Here is a 15,508-nt window from a genome sequence, read left to right on the forward strand (position 1 = left end):
AGAGGTTACTGGATCGGGGGGGGGGGTCGCAGTGCAGAGGTTACTAGTTTGGGGGGATTGCAGTGCAGAGGTTGCTGGTTTGAGGGGGATTGCAGTGCAGAGATTGCTGGTTCAGAGAGAGATCGTAGCACAGTGGTTGCTGGTTCGGAAGGGGATTGTAGTGCAGAGATTTACTGGATCAGGGGGATTGCAGTGCAGAGGCTACTGGTTTGGGGGGATTGCAGTGCAGAGGTTGCTGGTTTGAGGGGGATTGCAGTGCAGAGGCTGGTGGCTCGGAGAAGGATTGCAGTGCAGTGGTTGCTGGTTTGAGAGGGATCGCAGTGATGTGGCTGCTGGTTTTGGGGGTATTGCAGTGCAGATGTTGCTGGTTCAGAGGGGGGTCATAGTGCAGCAGTTACTGGTTTGGAGGGGTCACAGTGCAGAGATTACTGGTTCAGGGGGGATCACAGTGCAGAGGTTGCTGGTTCGGAAGGGGATTGTAGTGCAGAGATTTACTGGATCAGGGGGATTGCAGTGCAGAGGTTGCTGGTTTGGAGGGATCACAGTGCAGAGGTTGCTGGTTTGGGGGGATTGCAGTGCAGTGGTTGCTGGTTTGAGAGGGATCACAGTGCAGTGGTTGCTGGTTCAGAGGGGTATCGCAGTGCAGTGGTTGCTGGTTTGGAGGGATCGCAGTGCAGAGATTACTAGTTCGGGGGGATCGCAGTGCAGAGGTTGCTGGTTCAGACGAGTGTCACAGAGCAGAGGTTGCTGATTTGGGGGGATCGCAGTGCAGTGGTTGCTGGTTTGGAGCAGGATTGCAGTGCAGTGATTGCTGGTTTGGCGGGATTGCAGTGCAGAGGTTGCTGGTTCAGACGGAAGTCGTAGTGCAGCAGTTACTGGTTTGGAGGGATCACAGTGCAGAGGTTGCTGATTTTGGGGGATCGCAGTGAAGAGGTTGTTGGTTTGGAAGGGGATTGCAGTGCAGTGATTGCTGGTTTGGGGGGATTGCAGTGAAGAGGTTGCTGGTTCGGAGGAGTGTCGCAGCGCAGAGGTTGCTGATTTGGGGGGATCGCAGTGCAGTGGTTGCTGGTTTGGAGCGGGATTGCAGTGCAGAGGTTGCTGGTTTGGGGAGGATTGCAGTGCAGAGGTTGCTGGTTCAGAGGGGGGTCGTAGTGCAGCAGTTACTGGTTTGGAGGGATTGCAGTGCAGAGGTTGCTGGTTTGGGGAGGATTGCAGTGCAGAGGTTGCTGGTTCAGAGGAGTGTTGCAATGCAGAGGTTGCTGATTTGAGGGGATTGCAGTGCAGTGGTTGCTGGTTTGGAGGAGTGTTGCAGTGCAGAGGTTGCTGATTTCGGGGCGGGGGAGATCGCAGAAGGGACTAGATATCACCTCTGGTTTCTCACTGAGCTCCTTCCCCAACACTTGGCTCCAGAGTCCTCCTCAGCAGCAGGCAGGAGGCATCTGTCTCAGTGCACACAGGCCTAAGGCGATGTGGTAACTGGTCATTCCCTGCCCCTCAGAACTGCTCTCCCCTACATTCAGGAGAAGCACCACTGACACTGGCCTGTGAAGGGCATTGTGGCCTTGACTCTGCCCAATGCAGCGTTACAGAGTCCCCCATAATTTACCCTCACAGTGTGGGACATGATTGCCCACCCACACCAGTTGTCACGGAGGCACCGGACCGATGCTCTGAATGAAGCCAGTCAGGATTGTGGTTTAACATGCCTCCTCTCTCTAAGCTGTCTCCAGGACAAGAAGCCTATATGGCTTGGGCCTTCCTGCGTCTGACCTTGGAGCATTCAGCCGCCCCGTTCTCACCGTGCGCTTCCTGCAGCAAATCGGCCTGGATGGGACTCTAGGGAAGCCAAAGGGGCCTGCACCCCAACTTCGCAGTCAGACATGACTCTCAGCCAGCGTGTAAAACAGAAGGTTTATTAGTTGACAGGAAGACAGCATAGAACAGAGTTTGTTAGCACAGAAAGCAGGAGCATTCAGTAAAGTCCATCTTTGGGGGAGGGGAGCCCAGAGCCAGTGCTCTGGGCTTCCCCCTGGGCCCGAAGCTAGCTCAGACTGACTTACTTCCAGCTGCCCAGCCCCCAACACACCCGTTGCCTCTCCACCAGTCTTTTGTCTCACTTCCTGGGCAAAGTGTTACCTGGTCACAACCCCCCTCCTGGTTCTCAGGGCATCAGCCATCGCAGCTGGAGCCGCCTCACCTGTCCCCGAGGGTCTCAGCAAAAGTCACACACCCTTATTCCCACCAGCTAAGCACTGGTGTAATACACAGGGAAACTGAGGTACACACAGTATCCATGCAAAACAGTAAGACTCACATAGGCTCACATACAACATAAGGAGGAGAACCCCACTTTGTCACATCTCTCCCCCCTTTGAGACCGAACTGAGTGAGGTTACTTTAGCCAGTGACGTGGCAGCTGAAAAAATACTATCCTGCTAATGACCCCGTTATGCCTACTGGTAGGTCCAGTCTCACTCTCTCCCCCATCTTGTTCCACCACCTTGTGCTGTCGTCAGCCACTGCTCATTCACCTTTCTCCCACCCAGACAGCTGAGTGTCTCTGGCTCCTGCATTACCCTGCACTAGGCTTCTCCAGGCTGTCTTTCAAAGCGCAGAATGAGATCTCCAGCCTCCTGGGAACTGAAACCTGGCTGAGTGCAACGTGGGCCTCTGGCTCTGAGCACTGGAGCAAACCAAGTGGGATCCCTGGCAAAAGTTGTTGTTGGAGTCTCTGATATATGCCATCATGTGCCAGCAATGCCCCTCTGCCATGTACATTGGCCAAACCGGACAGTCTCTACGCAAAAGAATTAATGGACACAAATCTGACATCAAGAATTATAACATTCAAAAACAAGTAGGAGAACACTTCAGTCTCCCTGGACACTCAACAACAGACTTAAAAGTGGCAATTCTTCAACAACAAAAACTTCAAAAACAAACTCCAACAAGAAACTGCAGAACTGGAATTAATTTGCAAACTGGACACCATCAAATTAGGCCTGAATAAAGACTGGGAGTGGATGGGTCACTACAAAAACTAATTTTCCCCTGCTGATACTCACACCTTCTTGTCAACTGTTTGAAATGAGCCACCTTGATTACATTGATCTCATTAGCACTACAAAAGTGATTTCCCCCCTTTGATATTCACTTGTCAACTGTTGAGAATAGCCCACTTCCACCTTAATTGAAATTGCCTCATTAGCACTGACACACACCCCCCCGCTACCCGCCCCACTTGGTAAGGCAACTCCCATCTTTTCATGTGCTGTGTATTTATACCTGCCTCTGTATTTTCCACTCCATGCATCTGATGAAGTGGGTTTTAGCCCACGAAAGCTTAGGCCCAAATAAATTTGTTAGTCTGTAAGGTGCCACAAGGACTCCTCGTTATATGAGAGTCAGTTTGTTTCAATGATTCTTCCTGTGCAAATGTAAAACAATGAGGAATCCAAGATGTGTCCGCACATGGGGCAGACATGGCCATGTGTTTTTGCCACAGCCTGCTTTCTTCACTGACGCTTCTCTTTGGCTCTTTCTGTTCTGCTGTTCTCGATGGCTTTAACCACAGACCAAGAGGTCTGCCGCCATTCTGATCTGTCAGCAGCAGCAGCTTCCCATGTATTCGGGTCAACTTAACCGGAGTGTCCATATATCATTTTTGTTGGCCTCCCAGCATATGTGCTCCTGTTCACAACTGTCCATAAGACCTGGCTTTGGGGAGTTGTGTATCATCCATACATATGAGGTGACCAACCCAGCAAAGTTGTGTCTGAACGCTAGTCAACAGCACTGGTCCAGGACTTTAATGCATAATATCCTGTCCAACCACTTCATGTTACAGATGAGATGCAAAGAGTGCATATGAAAACACTCTAGTTGCTCCTGCTTTAGAGAGTCCATGTTTCACAGCCATAGAGAAGAGTGATTAACACAACTGCACAATAGACACTAATCTTGATGTGAAGTCGAATGCCTCTCACATGCCACAGGTGGAGACTAAGTCGACCATAGGCAGAACTGGCTTTAGAAATGCACTGCGTCATTTCATCATTGGTCATAGCAGTGTCAGATAAAGTGCTGCCAAGATAGCAAAAGTTTTCTACAGCATTAAGCAGTGTGTGATCCATTGGGATTTCGGGAGCAGAATACATTTTTGCTAGAGCAGGCTGGTAAAGCTTCTGTTTTCTTGAGACTGATAGAGTCCAAATTGCTTTGCCAATCTAGATTCCTTGTAAATACCCCAGCAACGCGTCACTAGTCAGGGGCTAAAGGACGCCCTCTGCTCCAGCCCTTACAAATGGGGCATGCACACATGGGGGAGCAACACACACAACTTGGAGGGGGCAGGGAGAATTCAGACATGTGTGAAGGTGGGGGAAGGTCTCACACACACACATAGATTAACCCTGTTGGGTGGTCCTAGCACTGAGTTCAGTAGGATTCCATTGGCATGACAATGTGTCACCAAAGAGTAACAGAGACAGACCTCGCTAGGCTCTGCCTCAGTGGGTAGGATCTGCCTAGACCACGGCACTTGAGATGTGGGTCCTTGCCTCCATTGCCAGGAGGATGCATTGCTGACCAAATGGGAGGTTGCCCCATAATGTGATGTCATCTCTAGGGTTAGCCTAGACCATCTAGCATATTTTCAAACAAGACTGTCCTTATATCCGCGCTAAGGGCAAAATCATCTCTCACAACGTGCTGGCTCCAATGTGACTGTCTACACGGTTCTGACACTGCTTTGTGTCTCCCAGTTTCCATATCTAGTTTGTGGTCACTTGGTGAGAGTTGGCTTTAACTTCGCATATGTCACTCTGGTGAGGGCTCTATTATTGCAATAGTTCTGTGCAGGGAGCTGTACCAGATCAGCTTGCGGGGGGTTGGGATGTGGAATTCCCCAGGTATTGTAGATTTATAGGTTTTGCTCGGATGTCTTGAACATTTCTGGGCTTTTGGTGGGTGGTTTGTCCACTGGCCAGGAGGGTGGAGTTCTAAAACCGGCAGGTGATGCTACAGGAGGGACACGGCTCTCATTGGGATGCAAGTTTTGGCTCTCTGGTGCTTTGTGGGTTGGTGAGTGCTTGCTACACAGACTGCACAGGGGCTTCAAGTGTGTGTGGGGGGAAGGAGACAATGGGGTTGCAGATCTGGCAAAAATATCATTTAAAACTCAAGTCAGGTCAGTAAGGGGCATGCTCTCGGCACTGCCTTACAAAGCTGCTGCTCCCAGATTATGCTAGACCTGCCACTTTCCCCAAAACACTTCAAGCACTGCTGCACAAGCCTCTCTGCTCACTGCACGCCGGCTGCACTTCCCCCCAGGACTGACAGAGACAGCTACGGGTGTGAAGCCCTCCAGGGTCAGGCATTAGAGGCCACTGTCCCAGGAACTGTGACACCCCTTGGAGCTGTTCCCTGCCAGCCTCGGAGCTGTCTTTGGCAGAGAAGTAGTTAATGGCTGCCTCTTGTGGAAGGAAGGAAGGAAGGAAGGAAGGTGAACAAAGTGCAGAGCAGGGATAATCTTACTCACGCGGGGTGCTTTGATCTGAGCGTCCTTGGGAGAGCATGTGCAAGCATGTATCTGCCAGAATTGCTACAACAGGCTTCACAATTACAGTGTGTGCCTCTAGCTGAGGGGCCAGAGGTCAGAGCCAGAGCTTCCCAGCTGTAAGATCAAAGGCAGCACTCCTGCCCTGTGGCTGCCCTGAGGTCAGAGGCATTCCCCAACCCAAAAGAGGATGTTACACAGAGTGTGTGCACGTTCAGCTCCCTCTTCCTCCTGCCCAGGCACATCCCTCCCTTCTCTCCTGCTTGGGCTGCCGGGGCTCTGGAGAGCAAGGAGCAAGGTTGGAGCACGGTTGGGAACTAAGGTGGCAAATCAGAGGCCAGGGGATTAGGGTTGAAGGCTAAAGATCAGAGAAGGGATTGGGAGCTCTAGGGTTTGGTAGAACCAGATTGGGAAACTGGGCGGTGGAATAAGAGGCTCAGAGCAGGCTCTGGATCAGGGAGCGGAGTCATCAAAGGATCCTCAAAGGTTGCCAGTACCTGAGGACAAACAGGACTTTCAGGTAGTGAATTTCACCCAGTGGGAACCAGTCAGCATGCACTGGATAGCAATCACTTTTATAAGGATTTTCTCCTGTTCAAGACAGAGAAGATGGAAGAAGCAAGTAACCGGCTGGGCAAACGATTCTTGACAAATAGCTTCTCTGGCAAAGGTGATTGTTGGGCATTTGTTTGTTATTCAAAATCATTTGACAAATCTTTGCTGCAAACACTTAGGCCAATGGGCTTCTCACAAATCATTGGCTGCAACTTACTGATGTTATCCAGGCCATGTTATTGGTCCCTTCAGCCACATTCCAGTGTTGGTTTCCATGTCTGAATGGCCTGATTTCCAGTCACTCTGGATGCAAATCCATACTGGCAGGAGTAGTCCTGAAATTCTGGCTTGCTGTCGCCATCCTTGGAACAAAAACTCACTCACCGTCACAGAAAAGAAACACACAAGAATGGCTGCAAACACAAGTGCAGCAAAGGGACAGGTGAATAATTCCTCACAGTATCTGCCCAACTCTTCAATTAACGCTTCCTGTGCATCTTCATCACCTTGGCTATTGATTTTCAGGTTTGGATGCCTCATTACTGGAAGGAGTTCAGAGAAGAGCAGCAGGACTGATCAGGTGGCTGGAAGGAGTGACTCACAGGGCAGGTCTGAAAGGGCTGATTGTGTATTGCTTGGCTGAGTGACAGCGAGGGTGGAGGTCATGATAACATTTTACAAAGGGCTATTCTTATCATCATTTATATAGTGCTGCAATTATATCTGCAATGCTCCACCACAGGAAACAAAAGCGAGAGCCCCTTCCTCAGACAGCATGAGCTGCTACAGTACAAAATACCCCAGCACAGAATGGTGTGCGGCTTGCACCGACACGATGCTTCCCGCTTCCCAGAACAAGGAGTCCCGTGGAGCGAGAGGATGTGTGTTGACTACAGAGCAGGAGGCTGTTCCACCAGCGGCATGTAAGGAGTCAGGATGAAGGGGAAGAGAGCGATCAAGAATGAAGCTTGGGAGGACTGTAGAGCAGGGAGAGGTTTGGACAGTGGGCAGAGCCTGCCGGCTGATGGCTGAGTAGCTTGGCCCTGATGGGGAAGCCGGCGAAGGGCCTGAGGGAGCTGGGGAGGCACAGTCTGAGTGGTGCACAGAGACGTGACCTCTGCCAGCAGAGGGGAACTAAAACCTGATTTACTGAACGCTGCTGTGGACGCATCTGCCCATACGACAGGGCTGAGCTACACTCGTTGTTGGGCTTCTTTGATTCAGGGCCCCACTTTGTGGGAGCCCTTGTCACTGCCAAATGCCAGGAGTGAGGTTTCATAGACCAGCGCAGGGAGAGTGACAGTCATGTTAACTGGTCAAGCAGGATCTCAGGCAAAGTCCAGCCCTAGTCAAATTCAGTCCTGAAAGCAAAATGTAGCCCCCAAATGGGGCAGTGCCTCACGAGAAGAGTCATTCCCTGTGGCCTCCGACAGAGCCCAGCACTGCTGACTTCCCCTGGCAGCAGGAGGGAAGGGGAGGGGGTTATGATGCACCCTGGCAGTCCCCCCCCAGCCAGTGGGAGGAGGGGAGACCACAGCAATCCCCAGCAGCCAATGAGAGGGCAGAAGCCAGCCAGGCAGACAGGTGCAGAGGCCGGGAAAGCCAAAGGAGGAGCGAAAGGCTCGGCCTTACAGGGGGTCTCCCGGCCGCGGCCAGCCCAGCGCTCCAGGCCCCGCACCTGGCCTGTCTGTAACGCCGGCCTGCAGACCGGCCTCAGGTGGGGACAATCTGCTCCTCCTGCCACAGCCTACCAGCCACAGGACACAGCCCAGCTCTCCGGCCACCGCCTGCAGCCGCAGCCCTGCAGCAGCCCACAGCGGCTCGGGATTTGGATCCAGAGACCAGACCTGCCTGCAACTGAGCCCGCGGGTTCCAAGCTTTACAGACTGTCAGCACCGTTCAGGGAGGGAGCGGGGGGCTAGTCCCTCTCCAGCGATCCCCGGGGAGGGCCTTCTGGCCTGCACCGCTCTCCTGACCGCTCAGCCAGAAAAGGACCCTGCGTGAGTCCCCTGGAGAACAGGTAGAGCGGTCGTTAGGGCTTAATCTTGCGGCAGGAAAGTACATGGCATCTGCAACAGGACAAGACCTGCACTGCCAGGTCCCTGGATGATCAAGTGTGTTTCTAACGGCATCTCCTCACAGGCCTGCAGCGTGTCCCCATGTGCACCCCCAGGTACCTGGGGGTCAGACAGAACAGAGGGGGAGACACTGGTGGGTTGGAACACTGGGGAGTGTGTGGTCACATGACCTAGTGCCCTTGCCAGCATCGCTTTCAGTAATTAACACGCATTGAGACATCTTAATCATTTAAATCTTTTAATAGTGTATAATTCTCTGTAATCAGACCCTTATATATAGTTCCTAGTTATTGTCTTTAGTCTGTTTGCTTGTGTGAGTTGAGTTAAGTGGGGTAGTCACAGCCTTACTGTGGTTAGCCCCTCGTCTCACTGTTCTCAAACTGGGGGTCAGGAACTCTCAGGGGGTCACGAGGTTATGACCGGGGGGAGTCGTGAGCTGTCAACCTCCACCCCAAACCCCGCTTCACCTCCAGCATTTATAATAGTGTTAAATATTTAAAAAGTGTTTTTAATTTATTTGGGGGGTCTCACTCAGAGGTCTGCCGTGTGAAAAGGGTCACCACTACAAAATTTTGAGAACCACTGCTGTAGGCACAGCTAAGTAGCTTTATTCTTAGCACACCAGGAGGAGGAGTCGGGCACCTCCCAGCAGCACCATGAGATGAGCCCAGGCAACAGAAAAGACTGGAGGTCCCCTCTCCTGTTTTCACATCAGACAGGTCCTAAGCCAGCGCCGAAAGGGGACTTACAAAAACAATGTTTGCAACACACGCGAGTGACTCTACACTGGGCTCTGCACTTACCCCGAGACCTAGTAATGGTAAAGAAAGTAGAGTTGCATTTGCTTCAGGAATGTTATCACCGTGACACAGAAAGAAAGGACCAGTAACAGGACAGGAAGAATTAGTATGTTACTGGGCAGAGCTACATTGCTGAACTTCCCCACCTGATCGCTGTGCACCACAACTAGTGTTCCCGTCCAAAGGCTCAGCAAAAGCCATCGCTATGGGCACAGCCCTTACCTAGGGGAACTGATTTCAACTTCCAAAGAAAGTATCACCTGGTCTGAGAGACTGTTCAGAACTGCTCAGCACCCACAACAGGGGCAGATTTTCACAGAGGCTCAGCACGTCGTTCTCGTACGAAAATTTTGCCTTAAGTGTCACAATGGGAGCTGCTGGGTGTTGAGCACTTTTTAAAATCCCTTTATTTAGGTGCCTAAATGGGAGCTGGGCACTTGACATTCCAGGTCCGGCTGTGGGTGCTGACCACTTCAGTCTGGCTCTAAATGCATTTAAAATGCAGCCCCATGCAACTTCCCCAAAGTCCCACAGAAAGGCTATGCCAGAGCCAGCAACAGAACGCTGATCTGTTGCTAAGGCTGTCAAGCGATTAAAAAAATTAATTGCAATTAATCGCACTGTTAAATAGTATTCTATTATTGTTTATTTAAATATTTTTGGATGTTTTCTACATTTTCAAATATATTGATTTCAGTTACAACACCGAATACAAAGCAGACAATACTCACTTTATATTTATTTTTATTACAACTATTTGCACTGTAAAAAAACAAAAGAAATAGTATTTTTCAATTCACCTAAGTACAGTCGTGCAATCTCTTTATCATGAAAGTTGAACTTACAAATGTAGAATTATGTACAAAAAAAAACTGCACTCAAAAATAAAACAATGTAAAAATGTAGAGCGTACAAGTCCACTCAGTTCTACTTCTTGTTCAGCCAATCGCCAGACAAACAAGTTTGTTTACATTTACAGGAGACAAAGCTGCCCACTTCTTGTTTACAATGTCACCTGAAAGTGAGAACAGGCGTTCTCATAGCACTGTTGTAGCTAGCATCGCAAGATATTTACATACCAGATGCGCTAAAGATTCATGTCCTTTCATGCTTCAACCACCATTCTAGGGGACAGGCGTCCATGCTGATGACAGGTTCGGCTCGATAACAAGCCAGAGCAGTGCGGACCGACGCATGTTCATTTTCATCATCTGAGTCAGATGCCATCAGCAGAAGGTTGATTTTCTTTTTTGGTGGTTCGGGTTCTGTAGTTTCCGCATCGGAGTGTTGCTCTTTTAAGACTTCTGAAAGCATGCTCCACACATCATCCCTCTCAGATTTTGGAAGGCACTTCAGATTCTTAAACCTTGGGTCGAGTGCTGTAGCAATCTTATCTCACATTGGTACCTTCTTTGCGTTTTGTCAAAACTGCAGTGAAAGTGTTCTTAAAATGAACAACACGTGCTGGGTCATCATCCGAGACTGCGATAACATGAAATATATGGCAGAATGCGGGTACATACAATTCTCCCCCAAAAGGTTCAGTCACAAATTTAATTAACAATTTTTTTTTTAAACAAGCGTCACCAGTATGGAAGCATGTCCTCTGGAATGGTGTCCAAAGCATGAAGGGGCATACAAATGTTTAGCATATCTGGCACGTAAATACCTTGCAATGCTGGCTACAAAAGTGCCATGCGAACGCTTATTCTCACTTTCTGGTGACATTGTAAGTAAGAAGAGGGCAGCAGCATCTACTGTAAATGTAAACAAACTTGTTTGTCTCAGCAATTGGCTGAACAAGAAGTAGGACTGAGTGGACTTGTAGGCTCTGAAGTTTTAAATTGTTTTGTTTTTGAGTGCAGTTATGTAACAAAAAAAAATATCTACATTTGTAGGTTGCACTTTCAGGATAAAGAGATTGCACTACAGTACTTGTATGAGGTGAATTAAAAAATACTATTTCTTTTGTTTATCATTTTTACAGTGCAAATATGTATAATAAAAAATAATATACACTTTGATTTCAGTTACACCACAGAATACAATATATATGAAAATGTAGACAAATATCCAGCCCAGGGCCCCACGCCCTGAGAGGGCCTGAAGCCCGGAGTCCCATCCCCTGAGCAGAGTTGAAGCCCGGAGCCCTGGGGGTCACAATTTTTCTAGGTGGGGAGGTAACGCTTTTTTTTTATGTCCAAAGTGGGTCGGCAGCACAAAAAGGTTGAGAAACCCTGAGTTAAAGTGCAAGTCACCAGCTAGTGCAGAGGAAAGACGAGCCCCCAGTGCTCTAGAGCAGCAGTTCTCAAACTTTTGCAACCCGAGGACCCCCATTTTGATTTTAAAAAATGTGGGGACCCCCAAAAACCCCCACTCAGCCCCTGCCCCACCCGTTCTCTGAAGCCCCGCCCCTTCTCACTCTATCCCCCCTTCCTCCATCGCTCGTTCTCCCCCACCCTCACTCACTTTCACCAGGCTGGGGCAGGGGGTTGGGATGCAGGAGGGGGTGTGGGGTGCAGGGTCTGGGAGGGAGTTTGGGTGCAGGGGGGGGTTCAGGCTCTGGGCTGGGGAAGGGGGTTGGGGTGCAGGAAGGGGTGTGGGCTCTAGAAGGGGGTTCGGGGTGCAGGGTCTGGGAGGGAGTTTGGGTGCGGGGGGGGTTCAGGCTCTGGGCTGGGGAAGGGGGTTGGGGTGCAGGAGGGGGTGTGGGCACACTGCTCACTAGCAGAAGAGGGATCCAGGATGGTGGACATTTGCCCTGGGTAAACTGGGGGCAGAAAAATCTGTTACATTCTCTGTTGCAAAGATCCATCACATTAGCTTCACTAATTGGACATAGGACTTGGCTGCCACAACTTGCATCACTTACCAGTGTGGGGCTTCCTTATATCCTAGATAGCTTTGGTCATGGAACCTCTAAGCCCTGCCTGGACAGACTCAGCAAGCAGCAAGCATTGGACCTGACCCCTCCAAGCGCTGAAGCCAAGAGGTGTTCTCTGCACGTCTACAGGATACTCAGTGCCTAGTGGCAAAGGACCCACTGAAAGAGGCCAAGCAGGAAAGAAAAGGGGCAGCACCCAACTCCTCAGCTGAGCAAGTGAGGAGCAGAAAGGCATAATTCCCCCTCTCACAGCGAAAAACAACATAACAGACTAATCATTGAGGACAGAGTAAAACTACAGAAAACAGGCTATAAACATCAGAGGCCCAGTGCTGTCACCTGACTCATGCTGATAGTACCTTACGCCAGTGAAATCAGAGGGACGCCTCGGTGACTATGGTACAGCCTCATGTGAGTGGGGGATGGAGCGCGCAGGACTGGGCCCATAATGGCTAAGAAATAAGTTGCAAAGCAGAGCCCCTCCCAGAAGAGAAACAGTCCATTCTAAGGTTGCAAAAGACACTCGTCAAAATAGGGTGTCTCTACATTGCAAGCTCTCTGTGCAGGCCCTTCATTTCACTCACCCTGGAAAGCTCGCCTGCAATGCTGCGCACAAATGTGAAATAAGAATAAATTCTGTATAAAAAACTAAGTGAGGAGGCTGTCAAGGTTCATAGAATCATAGAATCTCAGGGTTGGAAGGGACCTCAGGAGGTCATCTAGTCCAACCCCCTGCTCAAAGCAGGACCAATCCCCAACTAAATCATCCCAGCCAGGGCTTTGTCAAGCCTGACCTTAAAACCTCTAAGGAAGGAGATTCCACCACCTCCCTAGGTAACCCATTCCAGTGCTTCACCACCCTCTTAGTAAACTAGTATTTCCTAATATACAACCTAGCCCTCCCCCACTGCAACTTGAGACCATTGCTTCTTGTTCTGTCATCTGCCACCACTGAGAACAGTCTAGATCCATCCTCTTTGGAACCCCCTTGCAGGTAGTTGAAAGCAGCCATCAAATCCCCCCTCATTCTTCTCTTCTGAATACTAAACAATCCCAGTTCCCTCAGCCTCTCCTCATAAGTCATGTGCTCCAGACCCCTAATCATTTTTGTTGCCCTCCGCTGGACTCTTTCCAATTTTTCCACATCCTTCTTTTAGTGTGGGGCCCAAAACTGGACACAGTACTCCAGGTGAGGCCTCACCAATGTCGAATAGAGGGGAACGATCACATCCCTCAATCTGCTGGCAATGCCCCTACTTATACAGCCCAAAATGCCATTAGCCTTCTTGTCAACAAGGGCACACTGTTGACTCATATCCAGCTTCTCGTCCACTGTAACCCCTAGGTCCTTTTCTGCAGAACTGCTTCCTAGCCATTCGGTCCCTAGTCTGTAACAGTGAATGGGATTCTTCCGTCCTAAGTGCAGGACTCTGCACTTGTCCTTGTTGAACCTCATCAGGTTTCTTTTGGCCCAATCTTCTAATTTGTCTAGGTCCCTCTGTATCCTATCTACCACTCCTCCCAGTTTAGTGTCATCTGCAAACTTGCTGAGAGTGCAGTCCACGCCATCCTCCAGATCATTAATGAAGATATTGAACAAAACCGGCCCCAGGACCGACCCTTGGGGCACTCCGCTTGAAACCGGCTGCCAACTAGACATGGAGACGTTGATCACTACCCGTTGAGCCCGACAATCTAGCCAGCTTTCCATCCACCTTATAGTCCATTCATCCAGCCCATACTTCTTTAACTTGCTGGCAAGAATACTGTTCCAAACAGAACCATTGAAAATTCAAGAAAATGCTGCCATAAAGCTCCGTGTTCTGCCTTAACGCTGCCCTCTTGTGTGTATGCTGGATTCACAGAGTTTAAAGCCAGAGGGGACCACTAGCGCCTGTGGTCTGACCTCCTGTATAGTACAGGCCATCACGTTTCACCCCGTTGCCCCTGTATAGGGCCCAATCGTTTGTGTTTGGCTGAAGCATCTTCCAGAAAGTCGTCCAGTTTGGATTAGAAGACACCAAGAAACAGAATCCACCACTTCCTTTCCAAACTGGTTCCAACAGTTAATCCCCCTCGTTGTTAAGTATTTGTGCCTTATTTCCAATTTGGATTTGTCTGGCTTTAACTTCCAGCCCCTGAGTCTTGCTCTGCCTTTCTCTGCTAAAGAATTGCAATACCAGCTTTCATTACAGGGCCACAGATGATGTTTTCCGGGGATCTTGCCTCATTCAGTGCACAGGATAAATGGTGCAAAATACAATCCTTGCACTGCGAAGTGTGGCCCTAGTGGCTGTGGCTGACGTCTGTTGGGCACATAGAACTGACTGGAGCGGGCAGGAGAGCACACAGCGTGTGTGGAAGGGCAGCAGCGGGTGGGGAGTGGGTAAGCTGTGGAGAGGAGCAGGGTTTCCTTGTGATGCTGGCTAAGGGTCACCTGTCCTGAAGAACCAAGGCTCAGATTATGAAAATGTTACACTGTTTACAAGGCTGTTCAGTCCCAAGTGCCATGAAGTTTGGATACCAGGGCCAGCCGGGCCCCCAGGTGCAGGAACAGACTGGCTCAGAGCCCCTCCAATGGGAACAGAAACCAGGTCAGTCCTCCTGCCAAGGGAACAGAGACTCCTCCTGCATTCCCCTTTCTTTCTGCCTGTCCCTTTAGTCCCCATGGCCCAGGCCGTTTCCGTTCAGCGCGTTCATGCACATACCTTGTTGGCCAATGACAGACAGGGGTGCAGATCTCGATCGGGCCGCTCGAGTTTGACAATAGTGATAAAGCCGGAGCCGGTGTGCTCGTCCTCACTGGTGTTACACAGAGACAGCGGGTGGAACTGTGGGCACAAAGGAGGAGGGAACTCAGATCTCATTGAGCACAATGGGCGTGTCAGTTTTTATTTTAAACAGTGGCCATCCTGCTAGGTCTAGGTAGTGTGCGGGATCCCTAAGCTGACATGCAAGGAGCTGAGCAGGGTCAGGCAATTAGTCCAGTGACCAGGTGGGATTTACACACTGTGGCGTACCCCTGCCCACAACCAGTACACCAGGCCATGCCCGCCGATCTCAGCCATTGCACAGCGTATGGGAAGAGGGTCTCCATCAGCCAGGAGCCAAGCCCAGGGGGGGTGCAGGTGCCTTTGCAGATCAGGTCTCACTTAGAAACTCCTTCACAAAGCAGCAAACTCCAGTGCATTGCCCAGTGCAGTGAGAGCTGGGCTAATGAAGCCTGAGGTAGGGCAGGAGCCTGCTGCTCTTCAAGCTTTGCACTCACTAACCAGCCTTTGCTGTTTGGCCGGAGTTGGAGGCAACGCTTCTTAAGTGGGGTGAGTGCCCAAGAGCGGCAGTGTGGGCGGGGGATGAGTAGAAAAGCACCGGTTACCATGCCCTGGTGAGTCAGCTCAAGGGGTCCCACAGCAGGAACTGGAACGCCCGGCTCAATCCCCTACAGGCAGCACATGCTCTGATTGGAACTGTTCATCCAAAGGTCCCAACATGCTTTGCCACTCTCAGTTCTTCCAACCACCCACTCCCCAGGAACCAGGTCGCTATCATCACCCCATGTTACAGAGGCAGGTAGGGGCTTGTCCAAAGTCACAGAGTCAGTGGCAGAGCCAAGGGTAGAACCCAGGAGTCCTGATGG

The 15,508-nt window shown here is 50.5% G+C and overlaps 1 protein-coding gene across 1 annotated transcript in view; it reads right to left on the minus strand.

The window, feature by feature from the left end:
- Positions 1-15,508, minus strand: part of RNF43 (ring finger protein 43) — a 102,404-nt gene that overhangs the window by 19,698 nt on the left and 67,198 nt on the right. The window contains exon 2 of the mRNA XM_065418543.1: positions 14,580-14,702. Coding sequence (XP_065274615.1) covers positions 14,580-14,702 — 123 coding nt within the window. The remainder of the gene's footprint in view (positions 1-14,579; positions 14,703-15,508) is intronic.

The sequence above is a fragment of the Emys orbicularis genome, chromosome 17 (assembly GCF_028017835.1).
Source record: "Emys orbicularis isolate rEmyOrb1 chromosome 17, rEmyOrb1.hap1, whole genome shotgun sequence".
NCBI lineage: Eukaryota > Metazoa > Chordata > Testudines > Emydidae > Emys > Emys orbicularis.